The sequence below is a fragment of the Amphiprion ocellaris genome, chromosome 20 (assembly GCF_022539595.1).
Source record: "Amphiprion ocellaris isolate individual 3 ecotype Okinawa chromosome 20, ASM2253959v1, whole genome shotgun sequence".
Taxonomy (NCBI): Eukaryota; Metazoa; Chordata; class Actinopteri; family Pomacentridae; genus Amphiprion; species Amphiprion ocellaris.
In genome coordinates, this window is record NC_072785.1 from 16,331,526 (window position 1) to 16,347,032 (window position 15,507).

Sequence of the window (15,507 nt, forward strand, 5' to 3'; positions counted from 1 at the left end):
TCCACAAATATGATTCCCTCTTCACTATTTTGAGGAACATCATCGCTGCATTCTTCGATCAGCTCTACTCAGCACAGTTATGAATTTTTTGTAGAAATAAAACCAAGTCAGAGCGTTTTGTTTTTTTACCCTAAAATGGAATGATCAAAAAGAATGATCTAACTGTGCAAGGCTACATTTAAAACACCTAAATGATTAATTGAGTAGCACAGTGGTTGCTGATTCAATTTGTGTTCTTCATCTAATAATTATTTAATGGCTACATAGAAAGCTGTAATGTTCATTGGATGCAACACACACACCTTTGTCAGTTGTAATACTCCCAAATTATCTAAAAGAATATAGATAGGTCATATGACATGACATCACCAACATCAGACAGGGGAGAGTCTGACAATTATCGGTGTGCTCACATTCTTATGTGTCATACTGTGACACGCAGGTTCAACCCACACTGAGCAGTTATTTTTATCACCATTCCAGAATAGGATGTTGTTGGCTTATTAAGGTAAAAGGTAAAAACTTCCAGATAGATGTCTGCCTGTCTGAAACCATGACTGTCATACTTCAGATAAATTTTATTGATCCCTGACCGGGGAAATTCACAATTTCTGGTCCTAATCAGCTGCTGTGCAGATATGAGTCTGTCATTATCACATGTGGACGTCCAGTTCACTGTCTATATGAGGCATTGATCTGAAGGTCTTTTGACACGTTTTTGCTCAGAGGTCACTATTTAATAATGGAATTGGTAATGATTGACAATAAAGTCAAACCTTGAACATGTCAAACTGATTTTAAGATATTTTTGTATCTCAAGTGTTAAACCAAGAGGTACTGATTGATGTAGTTCCAGTATTAAAATCCATCTTGATTGTGTTTTGTATTATAAAATCATGGTGAAGTGAACCATTTTTGCAGTATTTTGAACTGAAAATTGAAAGACGCATGAGTAACTTGTATTAATTTGCTGAAAATGGGCACAATATGGGACCTTTAAGTTGAAATGCTACTAACCAAGTACTGACAGTGTCTCAGCATTAATGCAGACCTGATTTGTGAAGTTCTCAGCAGTGGTTTTATGAGGAAGCATGAGGTTGAATCATCTGAGAATAGATGAGACTGTTTTCTGTTTGTCTTCTGCAGGCCTGAACGTCGGCTGCTTCTACGCTATTTCCACACTGTTGAACCGGATGATCATCGAACACTATCCTGTAAGTTCTTGTGTGTCTGCTGCAAAACGCACATTTTGTTTTTAGTCCACCTCATGTGAACCTTTGTCGTTCATGCCATATAAACGTTCAATCCTAGCATGTAGACATTCATGTGAAGTTCACTGACACTGAACCATAAAGCTACCTGGGAGATGATCCTGATGCAAATATCAGCAGTCTGGGACTCTGATTGTTGCAGCCCAAAGCTTCTTGGTCAAAATAACTGCAGGCTGCAAAATGTCACAAATGTCTTCTATGGTCTGTAAACCAGAAATGTCAATGTTTTCCTTTCAGGGTGAAGAGGTGAATGCTGGGAGAATTGGACTGACCATTGTCATTGCTGGCATGGCAGGGTCCCTCATATGTGGCATTTGGCTGGACAAGACCAAAACCTACAAGTAAGATGATCCTATAAAGTGCTGTTTACTGTTGACATGTACAAAAAAAACCTCCAAGCTATGAAGGAGGAACCAAGACTTAGTATCAGAACTTAATATGACTCATGGCTGTTAAAGATTATTGGAAATTTGGTGATTTACAATCAAAGTTCAGCACGTTATAGATGCCATTAAAACATCAGTGATGACTTGACATAAACAAACAAGACTAAGAATCAAGTCTATGGTCATATTAGCAACTTTGCATGGCTGACCATGTGAGCGTACTTATGTTTACCATTTTAATTTAGCACTAAACACAAAATGAAATGCAGCAAAGGCTAATGGGCATGTTTGCAAGTTACAGTTTTTTTTTGATCAGTCTGTCAATTATTTTGCTGATTAAGGTATTCATTGTTTGCTCTATAAAATGCCAGAAAATTTAGTAAAATGTTGATCAGTGTTTCCCAAAGCCCAAGATAATATATTTATTTTTGCGACAACCCAAAGATAATCAGTTTACTGTCATAGAGGAGTAAAGAAAACCCAGAAAATAACCAAATTTATGGACCTGGAATAAGGGAACTTTGAATGTACTCAAATCACTCTCTTGATTATCCAAATACATTAGTTGCTGATTAATTTAATCACTGATAACTGAATAATTATTGCAGCTCTACTTGCTGGTAATTGGAGAGCATCATTGTCCAGCTTAATTTCATCGCAACCCATCAAGTTACTGATAAGATATCTCACACAGAATAGAAGTCAAAGTATCACCAAAGACTATAGAAGTCATTAACTGGATGCCATGAATGCTTGCACCAACATTTCAAGGAAGCTGATCAGTTAGTTGTTAAGATTTTTCAGTCTGGACCAAACATGGACTGTCATTGTCATCCAGAGAACCACACAGCTGAGTGGATGATCATTTTTTTTGTAGGTGCATGTGGTTGATAAATGGTAGAACTCCTTGGGAGCTCCGAAAGGAAACGATCCAACGCAGGGTCGGCAGTCTCTCCTGTTCTCTACAGTGTTGGCTGTGCTTTGCATGGACATCCTTTAATTCATCCATTCAGAGAGATGTCCAAGTGAATCAAAGCTTTAGTTCAAAGAAGGCGTGACTAAGAATCCAGTGGAGCTGAGTTTCAGATGTGATGTCCCTCTGTGCTTATCTGCACCGACAAGCTACACTTTCCTGGTCCTCCCTGGTCTCAAATCAGGCCTTTTGTCACTACATGAAACATGAAAACAGCAATGACGCATTCTTAACAGTTTCAATATCTGATTATTGATGCTTTTGTTTTCATTTGATCAATTAGATAAATGATTTTGCTTACTTTTTGTCCCCCACAAAGTAACTGCTCACCAGTGTTGTCACCAATTCATTGTTTGCTACACTGCCTTCATGATGAGGCATGCAAACTATTATGACTGCGAAAAATCCCCAGATTCCTTACATGCCATTAGGATGCTTAGCTGTCAAAGCAGTTAGGGTCAGATTTCCACTGTGGACACTCAGTGTCCGATGTTGGAGAGTCAAAGGACTGCGCTATATTAACAAAAATGTTTTGCAGCATATTTTACGCGTGGTTGTACCAGAGACAGCTTCACCAGAGTAAGCCTGTTTTTGCAGATGGTCTGTGTTGAGACAAATGTTTTTCAATGACTCAGGAATATTGTTTTTTCGAGTAAAATGCCTGAGATTAAGGACAACTCGTCTTTACTGGAGTTTACATTGTTGCTCACTGGGTCTGTCACAACATGCACTATGATACATTTAAATAACACAAAGTGAATGCTATTAAAACACTCTCATAACACTCTTAACCTCAATTTCTTGTAGATGAAAATATAAAAAGTGTTTGCTGTCCCAACAGTTGCAAGTTTTCTTTCAAATAGATATTTTTTGTAATTAACCCATAAAATATTGAAAACTAAATATGCCTGCATATTGGAGTGTATAATTATTCATTTTTATAAGTATAGATGGAAGAATGTTTTGCCTCCATGTAGCCAGATTTCTTTTACAAACGTATATGTGCATACACAGAAAACTATAGCGGAGGATTTTCTTGTTCAGATCGGCTTTAGCAGGTATGTAGCAAACATGAGCCTTGTCACAAGACTCAGATTCTTAAACAGTAATGTAAAAGTCAAATCAGATTAAACTGAGACGTTCTAAGATGATTTGGAGCTTTTAGGGTAACAATAGACTTTCAGATTCAGTAGCATGTCTACACACACATATTGCGACGTATGTGTTAATGCATATGATCATAATGTCACAGCAGTTTTAAACCCTCTGAACCCTTGGCATTTTCTGGACAGTTTTTTTGCTTATGGCACATTTGAAGTGATCGTGGACCCATTTTTTTTTCCTACAATGTAAAGTCTTACACCTCTATGGACGTAGAACAACCATGACGTGAACAAACCTGGAATCAACATGAGTAACATTTTCCACAGGTGTTACCAATACTGGGAAAAAAGCGAGGATCTACAAACTTTTGATTTCTTACTGCTCACATTTTAAATTTGTTTCCATGCTTGCAATTCAGCCCAGTTTAGCCCAAAAATGTTCCTGAATTTTTGCCACATGGCCGTTCCTTGCAGCTGAGTCACTCATGATTTCTCGGTTGTGTTGAGAACTGCCAAATTTTTATTTTTTTCCAGACTCTGGATTAATGCAAATGATTCATTTTTGATGATTTTTAAAAAATTAGGCATTTTAAAGCATGAGTGATTTACTGATCCTTTCTGTTCTTACAGTTTCTGGCTCTTATAAATAGTGTAATGTTTGTGCTTTTTAAAAATAAAGATAACACGTGGGATTTGAGAGTTGTCGCTGATATCTGTCTCCCGTCTCCACAGACAGACCACCCTGGTTGTATATGTCCTCTCTCTGGTTGGGATGCTGGTCTACGCCTTCACCCTCAACCTGGGTCACCTGTGGGTGGTGTTTGTCACAGCTGGAGTCTTAGGGTGGGTAACCATTAATGAAGAGAGGCCACCGTTGTCATAAACATCGCAGTCAGGGCTTGAAATGAACACTAAATGACCTGCAAATTGTGGGTAAAAATTAACTGTGGAATGCTAGTCTTTCATTCTGGCCAGTAAAGATGGTGAAATGCTCTTTCTCATAATTTAAATACTATTGAAAGGAACTGGCTGAGCAAGTGACTGGTAGTTTTAATATCTGAATGCCATTTGATAATTATTCTCGAGACCTGGTCACAGCTGAAAAACATGTAACATTTTTGTGTACTATTGCTAACATAAGAAATGTTAAGTTGGACTGACTATCAGTGATTTCGGAGTAGAGAGCAAAAAACAAGATTTCTATGGGGTTTTAAATCTTTAGATGGATGATACACGAAAGTTCTTCAGCATCATTAAACATGCATACAAGAATTCTTCTGTTTGACTTTTTAATTACAAGTAAAAATGTTTGTCGTCATTGCAAAACGGGTCAAGCACTTACAATTTTAGCAAATACAACTGCAAATTCATTCATTCCAATGAATGTGAACCCTGACAGACATTTAAGCCACACTTATAAAGTCTGGTAATTAAGAGGTGGTGGTTGGTGGCTCTTAAGATTAATGGTGTCTTTAAGGTGATTCATCCTGTGGGTTAACTAGAGATAAGGTTTATTATACATGTCTGATGACGTCGTCCTGTGGCTAGTTTTAACCCTGCGGTTAAGACGAACCGCATCTGTCACATTTGATGTCCAACGCTTAACAGCTCTTAAGTCTTTGCTAATTATATTTTAAACATTCAGGTGAAGCTCTGTGCAGTTCATGTTCTGAACATTTCATTAAAATGGCATGAGTGCGACTTTGTCAAAGCTAAATTAATTCTCCGCTGAGTCCCCGGTCCACATGCTTTGTCCTTACAATTATTGCTATTTATGGTAAGCTGATTATGCCCATAACTGGTTTCCATAGCAATTTCTTTGTCTGGTTTTTGTTTCTAAAACCCAGACAGGATGTACTATACAGCAATATACATGTGTCCTACTTTTACATTTGCCAAGCTGCTTCTGAGGCATCAGCTAGGAGAGATTTTGCTGTTTTTAATTCGACCTTCACTTCCTGTCTGTATGTGTGCAGCTTCTTCATGACTGGTTATCTGCCTCTGGGCTTTGAGTTTGCAGTAGAACTGACCTACCCAGAGTCAGAGGGGACCTCATCTGGACTGCTAAACTGTTCAGCGCAGGTCGGTAATGTTGGCATGGTTACATGTACCCTTTTAAAAACACACAAAATCAGTAATATTAGAGCAGTGTGCCAAGAAAATACAGTACAATAGTAGAAAATAACCTCCTCAAAAGAATACAGCCATTTTCTAGCCTTGATTTTCTAAACATATACACGCACACACACACATATATATATATATATATATATATATATATATATATATATATATATATATATATATATATATATATATATATATATATATATATATGCACACACACACACACATACAGATATATGCCTATATATAAGCTGTTGAAGACACAGTAATTTTGAATTTTTGTTGTGAAAACTTCTGTCAGTGTATAAAATATCTGTCATTTAACAAATAAATCTATGTAAACTTATAGAAAAATACGTTCTGTTAATTGTCAGGAATAGTATTTAATACAAAAATAACAATAACTTTACAATATTTAACTTGAATTTAATAATTTCATCCATTACATTAAAAAAAATTTTTTTGTTAATCTTCAATAAATTTGCATTTTTATGTCAAAAAAAGGAATTTCCTAACAAAATGGGAATTTTATGCTTATTCACAGTTGCATTTTTTTGTGTATTTCAAAAAAAATATATGTAGAAAAATGTGTAAAATAAAAAGATAAAACAGTGAAATCGCAACCTTTTTAAAATTTTTATCTAGAGACAGAACGTGTAAAATACAACACAACAGATGTTGGTTTGGCCGTGCTAACATTTTGGATCTTATTTCAGATCTTTGGAATCATTTTCACCATCTCCCAAGGGAAGATTATTGATAAATGGGGAACCTTAGCTGGAAATATCTTCCTTTGCATCTTTCTACTAATAGGGACAGTAATGACAGGTAAGATATTAACCTCAGCCCCGTGTCCTCGCTGTAACTCTGCTGTAATAATGCTTTCAACATGGAACAGAACTGAAAACAACAGTAAATGATCAACTTTTTGCACATCCAAGCATGTGATATTAAAGACACATGAACACAGTAGAGAGGTAGAGCTTCACTGCCTTTAACCTTTGTGTTTGTTGTCATGTCTTTGACAGGTGAATGTTGCCCCCTAGTGGCTACATTCAGAATCACAATTTGATAAAGTTAAAATTAAATGAAAAAGACAGACTTTTTGTTAGACTTTTTAATAAAGGATGCTTTTTAAAAAAAATCAAATTCTATAATTTTTAAATATTTTAGTGGCTACTTCATGCCATAGAGTATCCAGTGCAATACTCTAGAAATACTACTAATACTCTACTATTGTTAGTAGACACCTGCTTTAAATAGTCTTTTCCATTGTCTCTGTTTTTGTAATTCGGACTAAAACTAAAGTACAGAAGGCACTCACTACTGTTGTGCTATTTTCTTGAGATCTTAAGTTGATTACTAGATGGATACCTTTTTCCATTTTGCTGTTTTTATTGCTAACATAATCAGCTCCACAGTTAAAGTGCTCCATATTATTACAGGCCTCATCAAATCTGACCTCCGCCGGCAGAAGGCCAACCAGCAGACCGAGGTGCAGACAGTGAGTGTGAGTACAACTGTGTGTGCTGCATGAACTCAGATATGGGATCTTCACATCCCTCTGGAGAAGGAGTGTGTTAAGCCCTTTTCAGACATGTATTCCTTTCCGTTAATCTGACAGCATCTGAACATCTGAATAAGTCACTTTTTTTTTCAGTTAACACCTCTGTGACTGTCTGGGATGTGTCTAAACAAAGCCACGAGTACCATTAATGTAAACGTGACCAGTGTGTGAATGACAGAATGCATCACTAACAGGTTAAAGAAACCAGCTACGTACTCCATGTCTGAAAAGGGCTTAAGCTCCCACACTGGTTCTGGGCTGAATGCACTCTAAACGCTTCTCTGCAGTTCTTCACATGCTGCTGACTGAATGCAGGAGCTGCTCTGGAAACTTTTGCTCCAAACTCACAAAAAAATATCATTTTCTCTCAGCTTTGCTTTGTCTGACAGCTCTCCAGCTCGCGCTAACAAAAGGCATGTTGACATAACTGTGGTCTAAAAGCCTCATTTTGGCTTAACATTATATGCTTTTATTTCTGCTTTATTACGGTGCAGTTGACAGCTGTCAAACAGATGCTGTATGACCATTTATATATATAAAAAAAATCAGCTTCATGATAAATAGACACCACAAGGCTCTATAATGAAATAACAGTCAAATTCAATGAAACACAAAACAAGACTCAGTGGCATCCAGCTGATCAAAATCACCTCTGAATATTTAACAATGAATGTCACTTTAAACCAACTCTCACTTCACATCGTGTGCTCTGTGGCTCACCAGTTGCTTAAGACAAGCTTGGGACCTCTTTTGCTGCGTTTCCTCATCCTTCCTCTATTTATACCAATTCCAATTTTAACAATACGAATGCGGCTAAAATGGAAAACACCAGTAATCCTGCACACCAACAAAACTTAGATGAGACATGTTCAAGAGGACACAACTTCTTTCCTTTTTTGTTGAAAAGATAGTTCTGGTAAATTGCTAGAAATGAGAAATCTTGGGAGATAAATAGATGAAAATGACTAAATATTGTAGAAACATTCAGTAAAGTTACATGTTCAGTAAGTGTAAGTGCTAGTGGACAGGCTGCGGTATAGATGGGTGTGCAGGTGTTTCTGGAAGCGCTGCTGCTTCTGCTGAGGTGTTTCGGTAGAGGATGAGGTGACCCCTCGTGGCCCCTCGGAAGTGTGACACCCGAGCTATCATTCCAGCCTACAGGCTCCATCTCATCGGTGCAGGACTACGGGGCCACGTCGTGCGGTCGCCCCTGGCAACGGCAGTCTTGACAATAACCCGCAACCTCACTTAAACCAAAACACACACCTGCCAAGGTAGGGGCCCAACTCTCCGGAGCTTCAACAACAGTAGCACTGCACCACACACAAACACACACACACACATGCAGTGTACCACAGAAGTGAGCACACCTCTGTGCAATATCACTAAAATGACTGAGATGATTTGAAATTGTATCACATTGCAGTAATTTGTTGTTTGTATCCTGCTGAGGTAACTTTATTCTTAATGATGAACACAGTCCTCTTTGGCATGGAGGATGCTGAATATCTCCAGAGATATTCTACTATTCTTTACAGACCATTTTTGGCTGTCCTTCTCTTTCTCTTTAAAATACCCCAAAAGGTGTTTGAATGAATTAAAGTCAGACAACATACTTGACCAGGTCATAGTTTTCACTTTTTTTCTACTTTTGTGTGATTTTGACAGTGTGCTTTGAATCGTTGTCATGCTGGAATATTTCTCTTCTGTCAAGTTTCTGCAGACTTGTCAGCCTTTGTTTTAGTTTATCCACAGGAGTTCATTCTGCCATTTATGAACGTCATGTCCCAAACACCTTTTGCACTCATGCCACCCTATATCAGGACACTACTGCTTCTGTTCCACGACTTTGCATTCACTGTGGTAGAACTAGTCAAGTTCACACCAAACATGATCTCAGCTGAAAAAATATATCTTGGTCTCACCTGATCAAAAAATGTGCTTTCAATATTCATCAGGCTTTGACTCCTGTGGCAAGTCTGAAGGACTGATCCATCAGCTTTTCAGAGCTAGATTGTGCACTATCTGTATCAGACTTTTAGGAGGATGGCCACTGAAGCTCCGATTAGTCGTACTGTGGCTCATTCTATACCTCCGATTAATGCTGCAACTGTGTTTTGATAACATTTTAGTTGGTCAACAATCTCTTTTCCAACTCTGTAAAGTTGTGAACTCCTATCATCAGATCTTTCAGTTTAGACAAATTCTTTCCCATGTAGAACCACGATGCAGACATTCAGACAGACACAACCCAGAAGTCCAGAACTGAGAAAGTTCTAATGCTCACAGGCCATTTTGTACCAAGGTTCATGTAGCTAGGCTGATTGGAGATCATAGCTGTCCTTAGTTGTGTTTCTGTGGTACAGGATTTCAGACTTGTGTGTCAGTCCTCACAGGTGTATTCACTTTTGTACAATTTCTACTTTTTGCAATACCGTATTTACAAAGTATTTGCTTTTTTACTGTTCACAAGACAAAATTCTCAACCTGTCAGCTTAGAAGTAATGCAGTTGTTATGAGGTAATGTAAATTTCAGTCATTTGACATTTAAAGGAGGTGTTTACTCACATCTGTCTATACTGTATACACACACAGTGAACTAAAGTAAAACCCAACCTTAAATGTGAAAAAAACGCCATTGAACTTTCCAGAACATTCAACAAAACTGTCATTAAATATGCAAAATTAGAGGGTATAAATAATTCCTAATGCTCTGGTCTGAAAACATTTAAGGCTATGATCACTGAACTACGGTTTGTTCTACTGCACAATCAGCTCTTAAACATCCAGATTAATCTGCTGTTAATGTGGAATTAAACATTTATCCTGAGTTCAACTGTCTCTAAAACTCACAATGAAGATTTAAAAAAAAAAAAAAAAAAACGATATTAAAGAGATTGTGTACAGTTGTATTTTCAAGTGGATGTTTGTTGTTAACTGAATAGCAGGTTATGGATTCCACTGATTTGATACGAAGTGATTGTGAACTGTTTAATACTAAAGTAATGCATAGAATATATTTTTGTTCTATTGCCTCTGTGGATGCTGTGATGAGTTGTGACTTTGTTTCCTTTTGGATTGAAACAACAACCTTACTGATTTGTTGAGTAGTAATATTCTTTCCTTGTCCTTTACAGAAAATAACAGCTGATCTGGAAGGAGGCGCCTCTCCACCTGAAATCCTGAAAGAGGGGAAGCTATAAGAAAGACAGACGTTCCCTCTGTCAAAGACATCATGTACAGATATAAAAAAAAAGAAGTAGTGACACATCAACATGCATAGAGGTGCACTAACGATAACAGAGGAAAAATCTGCTTTAGGGAGTGAGTAGATGGAGACTGAATCATCACACTGAACTGCTGTCAGTGATGTTTAACCTGCTGTACGTCTGGTGTCCTGTTTGGACGCCACACTGCAGAAATGCACACCACTATCCCAAGTGCAGCTTAGCTCTTCCCAAACCATCATGCACATGGGGAGTGCACTGGGAAAGTTATTTTTTTTAAATCCCTTGACTAAATATATTTAGTAAACTTTAATTTTATTCAATAAGGGCATTTTACTCGTCATGTCCAGTGCACTTTAGTGACTCCAACATACTGGACTGAATTTTAAAGACTTGCCTCTGTAGCTTTTACTGCCGCCCTCTGATTGGTGTTAATGTAGTGTTTCATGCATTTAATGAGCAATATTTAAACTGTTTCCTCATATTGGACCAATATTGTGTGTAACTGAACTCAGTCTTTACATTGCTGAAGGTATTCATTTGAGTGTTCTGTTTTTAGAATATGCATGTTAAATGCAGACTAGGGACTGTGACGTCATTTCCTGTCGTGGCAGTCGGTTCACCTGTCCGCCATTCAGGATCACATGGAAGTTTTACTTCTGATTACTGCTGATTATGAATGATTGATGCTGTGCATCTGAGTACACTTTGGAAGGTCACTTTTGTCCTCATTTTACTGTAAGTGTCTCTACAAGAAGACATTAGGAGCTAGATGAACATGTGAGAGCATCTGGAACATAAAGAATGTCAGCACAGCACCACATGATGGAAGGATGAGACAAATCAACTCTACTGTCCTTGTCATTTTGCACACTAAACTGTTTTTATGTACACTTTTAGCTTGTAAATGTGTTACTGAGACATGTAGTTCATGCTGTGTAGCCAGTATTTATGTTTTACTTAGTGTGTTGAGACAAACTGTCTGCCCATTTTCCTATTTTATCATGATTGTTCTGTGATTGTGAGAGTTATTCTTTGAGTGGCGTCTTCGGACATTTTAGCGTTGTGAATTTTCTAAACCCTCAGAGTTTTCGCCATTTTGTATGATGTGAACTGATTTAGTTGACAATAAAAATCTTTAAACTGCAATACACAGTATTGATTTTTCTATTGCACTAAAGTAATGAGAAAGAAACTCAAGTAAAAACAAGTTAATGTAAAAACATGAATCAGTGCACTCTAGTTACATGCATCTTTGGCAGTCATGAGATCTTCACCTCCACAGTGTTCCTATGTTTGAATTTGCATTTAAAAATGTAAAGAATGTCTATGTCAATCCAAATATGACATCAGAGCAAAATAGGGAATTAAGAGTTTATCAAAAATGAAGCAAAAACACAATTACACATCTGGAAACAAGACACTTGCATACTTCGAATACATTTTCATTTATAGGGTGCAATTTGAAAAATACATATTATTCTCTTATTACTTTGATAAAAAACATGATTTTTAAAAAGGTTTCATGCGACGGTAAAGGTGCATAAATTTCTGACGGTGTATAAACCTCCTCCAGCACAGAACAAACATCAAGAATAACTGCTGCTATGCATGTTTGTGATGGTTTATAATGAAGGGCGTAGTTTCTTACTGTGTAGTCATTGGAGTTCTTTGGTAAAAACTCAGTTATTATTTGAAAAAATGAATAGAAAGTTGTAGTCTGGTGAAATAAAGCAATTAGCATTCTCCAAAAAAATCTAGTCTGGATTATTCCTGTTGTCATTTCTTTCAGCACCGCCACACTAAAACTGAAAAGCTGAAATTTTGGCTGTTAAGATACTGCAAAATTCCTAAAATGAAGCTTCCACGTGTTGCTCATTTGCACGAACATAGCACGTGTTAACCACTGTAGTGTAACACTGTTTTGATTGCACTGTCCACTGTAAAATGAAGACGTAAATGTAAATGGTGCATTTTAAAATGTCACAGCAGGAAATAAGGGATTGCCTGTTCTTCAAGGCAAGAAGTAGCACACTAGCATCAGTCCACAAGTGTCTGACGGGGGTGGGTTCAGTCTACAAGAGGAAAACCTGAACTACTGAGATTCAGTTACGCTTCTTCTGTCGAGCTCCGACTTCCTCCTGTGTCTCTGGAAAACACTGGAACCCAATGAGCATTGCAATGACAGAGAAACCTGGAGAAGCAAGTTGAGATGCTGTTAGGAGTCTGTTTTTAACAATGTTTTCATTTGTGACACAAGTGCTGGAATCTACCGAGATGTTTCAACCCTTAAAGCCATAATTTCATTTAAGGACCAGTGTAAAGAAATTATTCCCACTAGAAGTCTGTACTCACTTGCCACAATAAGAGGTGCCATGACTCCGATGGTCAGTGGTGCTGTTTTATAGATGAAGGCTTCAGACAGAAAGTGTCCCAACGCCAGCACAAAGGTCCATAAGGTGATGTGATACAACCTGCAGGAGCCAGAATGACATACTGTAAGTGCATAACGTGTACATAAGGTGCAGAAAGTTATCAGCTGCCTTACGTTTTATTCTGGATGTCAATGGCACACGCGCAGCGAATGATCGATGACAGCAATGTCCAAATGCCAAAAGTTCGAGCTTGGAGACCATTTACTAAGGAGACACAGGAAAAGAGAAAAATAAGGAATACTGGAATGAATAAAATGTTACATCCATCAGTATAGCCAACGTGAGTTGTTAGTACACAATCAAAGGTGGGTAAAAACTGCTTTATCCTGTCTGCCAAATTTCAAGCAGAGCTGGTGGACATACTAATATTAGCTAATCATATATCCACATTAAAGACATTCATCCATTCATTATCTATACACTGCTTAATCTTCACTAGGGTCATGTGGGGGTTGGAGCCTATCACAGCTGACTCAGGGTGAATGCAGGCGACACTCAGGTCGCCAGTCTATCGCAGGGCTACACATAGGGACAAACAATCACATTCACATTCACACCTACGGACAATTTAGAATCACCAGTTAACCTCCGCATGTTTTTGGATTGTGGGAGGAAACCGGAGAACCCGGAGAAAACCCACGCATGCACAGGGAGAACATGCAAACTCCATGCAGAAAGATCCCAGGCCGGGATGCAAACTGGGCATCCTGTAGCTGCGAGGCGACGGTGCGAACCACCGACCCACATTAAAGATGTATTTGAGGTAGTTGTTTGTCCATAACAAAGCATGACAAACTTACTACTTAAAAGACTAACTCTAAGGTGTTCTATCAGTTTTCTATACTCCCAATTGGTCTAAAAAATCCAGTATTGATCAAGCTGTCATTTTTAAGATTGTTTACTGAGGTTAATAACGCTATAATATGGTGTGCATTGTTGCTTGCAAATGTTTTTAAACTGAAAATCATTAGATTATATTTGACTTTATTGTCACTGTGCAGGTACAGTGACAAATCCAAGGAATTTGTTCAATCTACTTGTCCAATACTGTATTCTGAATCAATGACAAGATGGGAAATAACGGTAAATTAAAGGTTTGGATTTTGTAATGGTACTGAGATATTGCTATTCAAACTTAACTGCAAATTTCAATGTGTGAAGAGAAAAAAATCTACTGAAAGTGGGTCAAAGAGGAATTATAAAAAGATTTGATGTATAAATCTACAATTTCACAGTTACCATTTTAAATATTCATAGTTCATACTGAAAAAACACATAAAGCAAAAAATAAGAGATGTTGCAGCTGAATTCTCTGATTACTTAAAAAACCCACTAATTAAAACATAAGCACAAAACAGATATATGAAGTCATTAGGAATAAAATCATTGACAAGGTCATAAAAATGCTGGAATACCTGAGAGATAAGTAGTATGACAGTCAGTGGGATTAAGGTCAACAGAGGAATCATCATTCACTCCTGACAGCACCAACATTTTCCCAGTAGTGAAACCTACAGTGATCTGACATTTAATATTGACAAGCTGTAATGTTCACTGTGTTCCTCACCAAACTCCGGTGTTCCTGTGTAGAGCTTCTCAGACAGAAAGCTGTGGTCTCTGAAACTCTGCACCGTGTTTCCCATCGCGATGACGGACACCATCACCAGCCAGCTCCGCAGGACGTTCAGAAAGCGACTCATCTCCTCAGTGTGTCAGACGCACCTGTCAGGAGGGAAAGTCAGAACAAACAGCCCCAGACTGCAGGTTCATGCAAGTCAGAGTGTCCGGTTATACAACAGAGACGGATTAACAGATGTGTTTTGTGTGTCACCTGTCTGACACACGACATGGAGACCATCTATCAACTAGCAAGACATCAATAACTATTATGACATGGTAAGCTAACGCTCCTGTAAACTGGTTAATACAGATGATGAGCCCGTTAAAATGAAAACATAACATGAGCATACGTGTGTATTTACCTGACGCCGTCTATCAAACTACAGTGTCACCATGTTTCTGACAGAAAACACGAGTACTACATGTAAAACAATGAAGTGGGACTGATGCCAGCCAAGTATGACGTTACATTTACAATGGCAGGTCTTTCAATCTTGGCCCACGGGGTTAACCAATAGGAGAGCTCCAAAAATGGCTCCATTGGCTCGTACCATTGTTGTGATTGGCCGTTTTAAGCGTTAAGGTTCCGCCTGCTTGCTTCTCCAACCAATAGAATCTAAGCAACCTTGTCGCATGTAGCCAGTACGCTAGGCTGTGTGCAAACAAAGAGTAAATGTGGACAAGAGGGTTATGTGTGGTGGCTTGTTGTATCGTGAAATCAGTAAAATAGGTTTGTAGAAAGTGTTAATGCACAGGTACTAGTCAAACTGTCAAAGAAGGATTTTTAATAGAAAATAA

The 15,507-nt window shown here is 37.9% G+C and overlaps 2 protein-coding genes across 7 annotated transcripts in view; one reads left to right on the forward strand and one right to left on the reverse strand.

Annotated features, from left to right (window-relative positions):
* flvcr2a (FLVCR heme transporter 2a) overlaps nucleotides 1-11,803 on the forward strand; it is a 29,724-nt gene extending 17,921 nt beyond the window's left edge. For 4 of the 5 annotated variants that reach the window (XM_035952371.2, XM_035952366.2, XM_055005768.1 and 1 more), the window contains 8 exons: nucleotides 1,147-1,214; nucleotides 1,509-1,612; nucleotides 4,466-4,576; nucleotides 5,710-5,815; nucleotides 6,577-6,688; nucleotides 7,306-7,370; nucleotides 8,582-8,701; nucleotides 10,565-11,803. In XM_035952371.2, coding sequence (XP_035808264.2) covers nucleotides 1,147-1,214; nucleotides 1,509-1,612; nucleotides 4,466-4,576; nucleotides 5,710-5,815; nucleotides 6,577-6,688; nucleotides 7,306-7,370; nucleotides 8,582-8,656 — 641 coding nt within the window. In that variant the 3' untranslated portion in view covers nucleotides 8,657-8,701; nucleotides 10,565-11,803. The remainder of the gene's footprint in view (nucleotides 1-1,146; nucleotides 1,215-1,508; nucleotides 1,613-4,465; nucleotides 4,577-5,709; nucleotides 5,816-6,576; nucleotides 6,689-7,305; nucleotides 7,371-8,581; nucleotides 8,702-10,564) is intronic. The other variant, XM_035952368.2, reaches the window with a different exon arrangement.
* Nucleotides 11,804-12,014: 211 nt separating this feature from the next.
* Nucleotides 12,015-15,203, reverse strand: erg28 (ergosterol biosynthesis 28 homolog). Of its 2 annotated transcripts, none has more exons than XM_023279255.3 (5): nucleotides 15,072-15,203; nucleotides 14,657-14,811; nucleotides 13,203-13,293; nucleotides 13,010-13,128; nucleotides 12,015-12,848 (listed from the first exon to the last, which is right to left on the reverse strand). In XM_023279255.3, exons 2-5 carry the CDS (start codon nucleotides 14,787-14,789, stop codon nucleotides 12,760-12,762), a joined length of 432 nt encoding a protein of 143 aa, XP_023135023.1. In that variant the 5' UTR covers nucleotides 14,790-14,811; nucleotides 15,072-15,203; the 3' UTR covers nucleotides 12,015-12,759. The 2 variants fall into 2 exon arrangements, with proteins under 2 accessions (XP_023135023.1, XP_023135024.1); XM_023279256.3 differs by having other exon boundaries at nucleotides 14,657-14,847; nucleotides 15,072-15,174.
* Nucleotides 15,204-15,507: the final 304 nt, after the last annotated feature.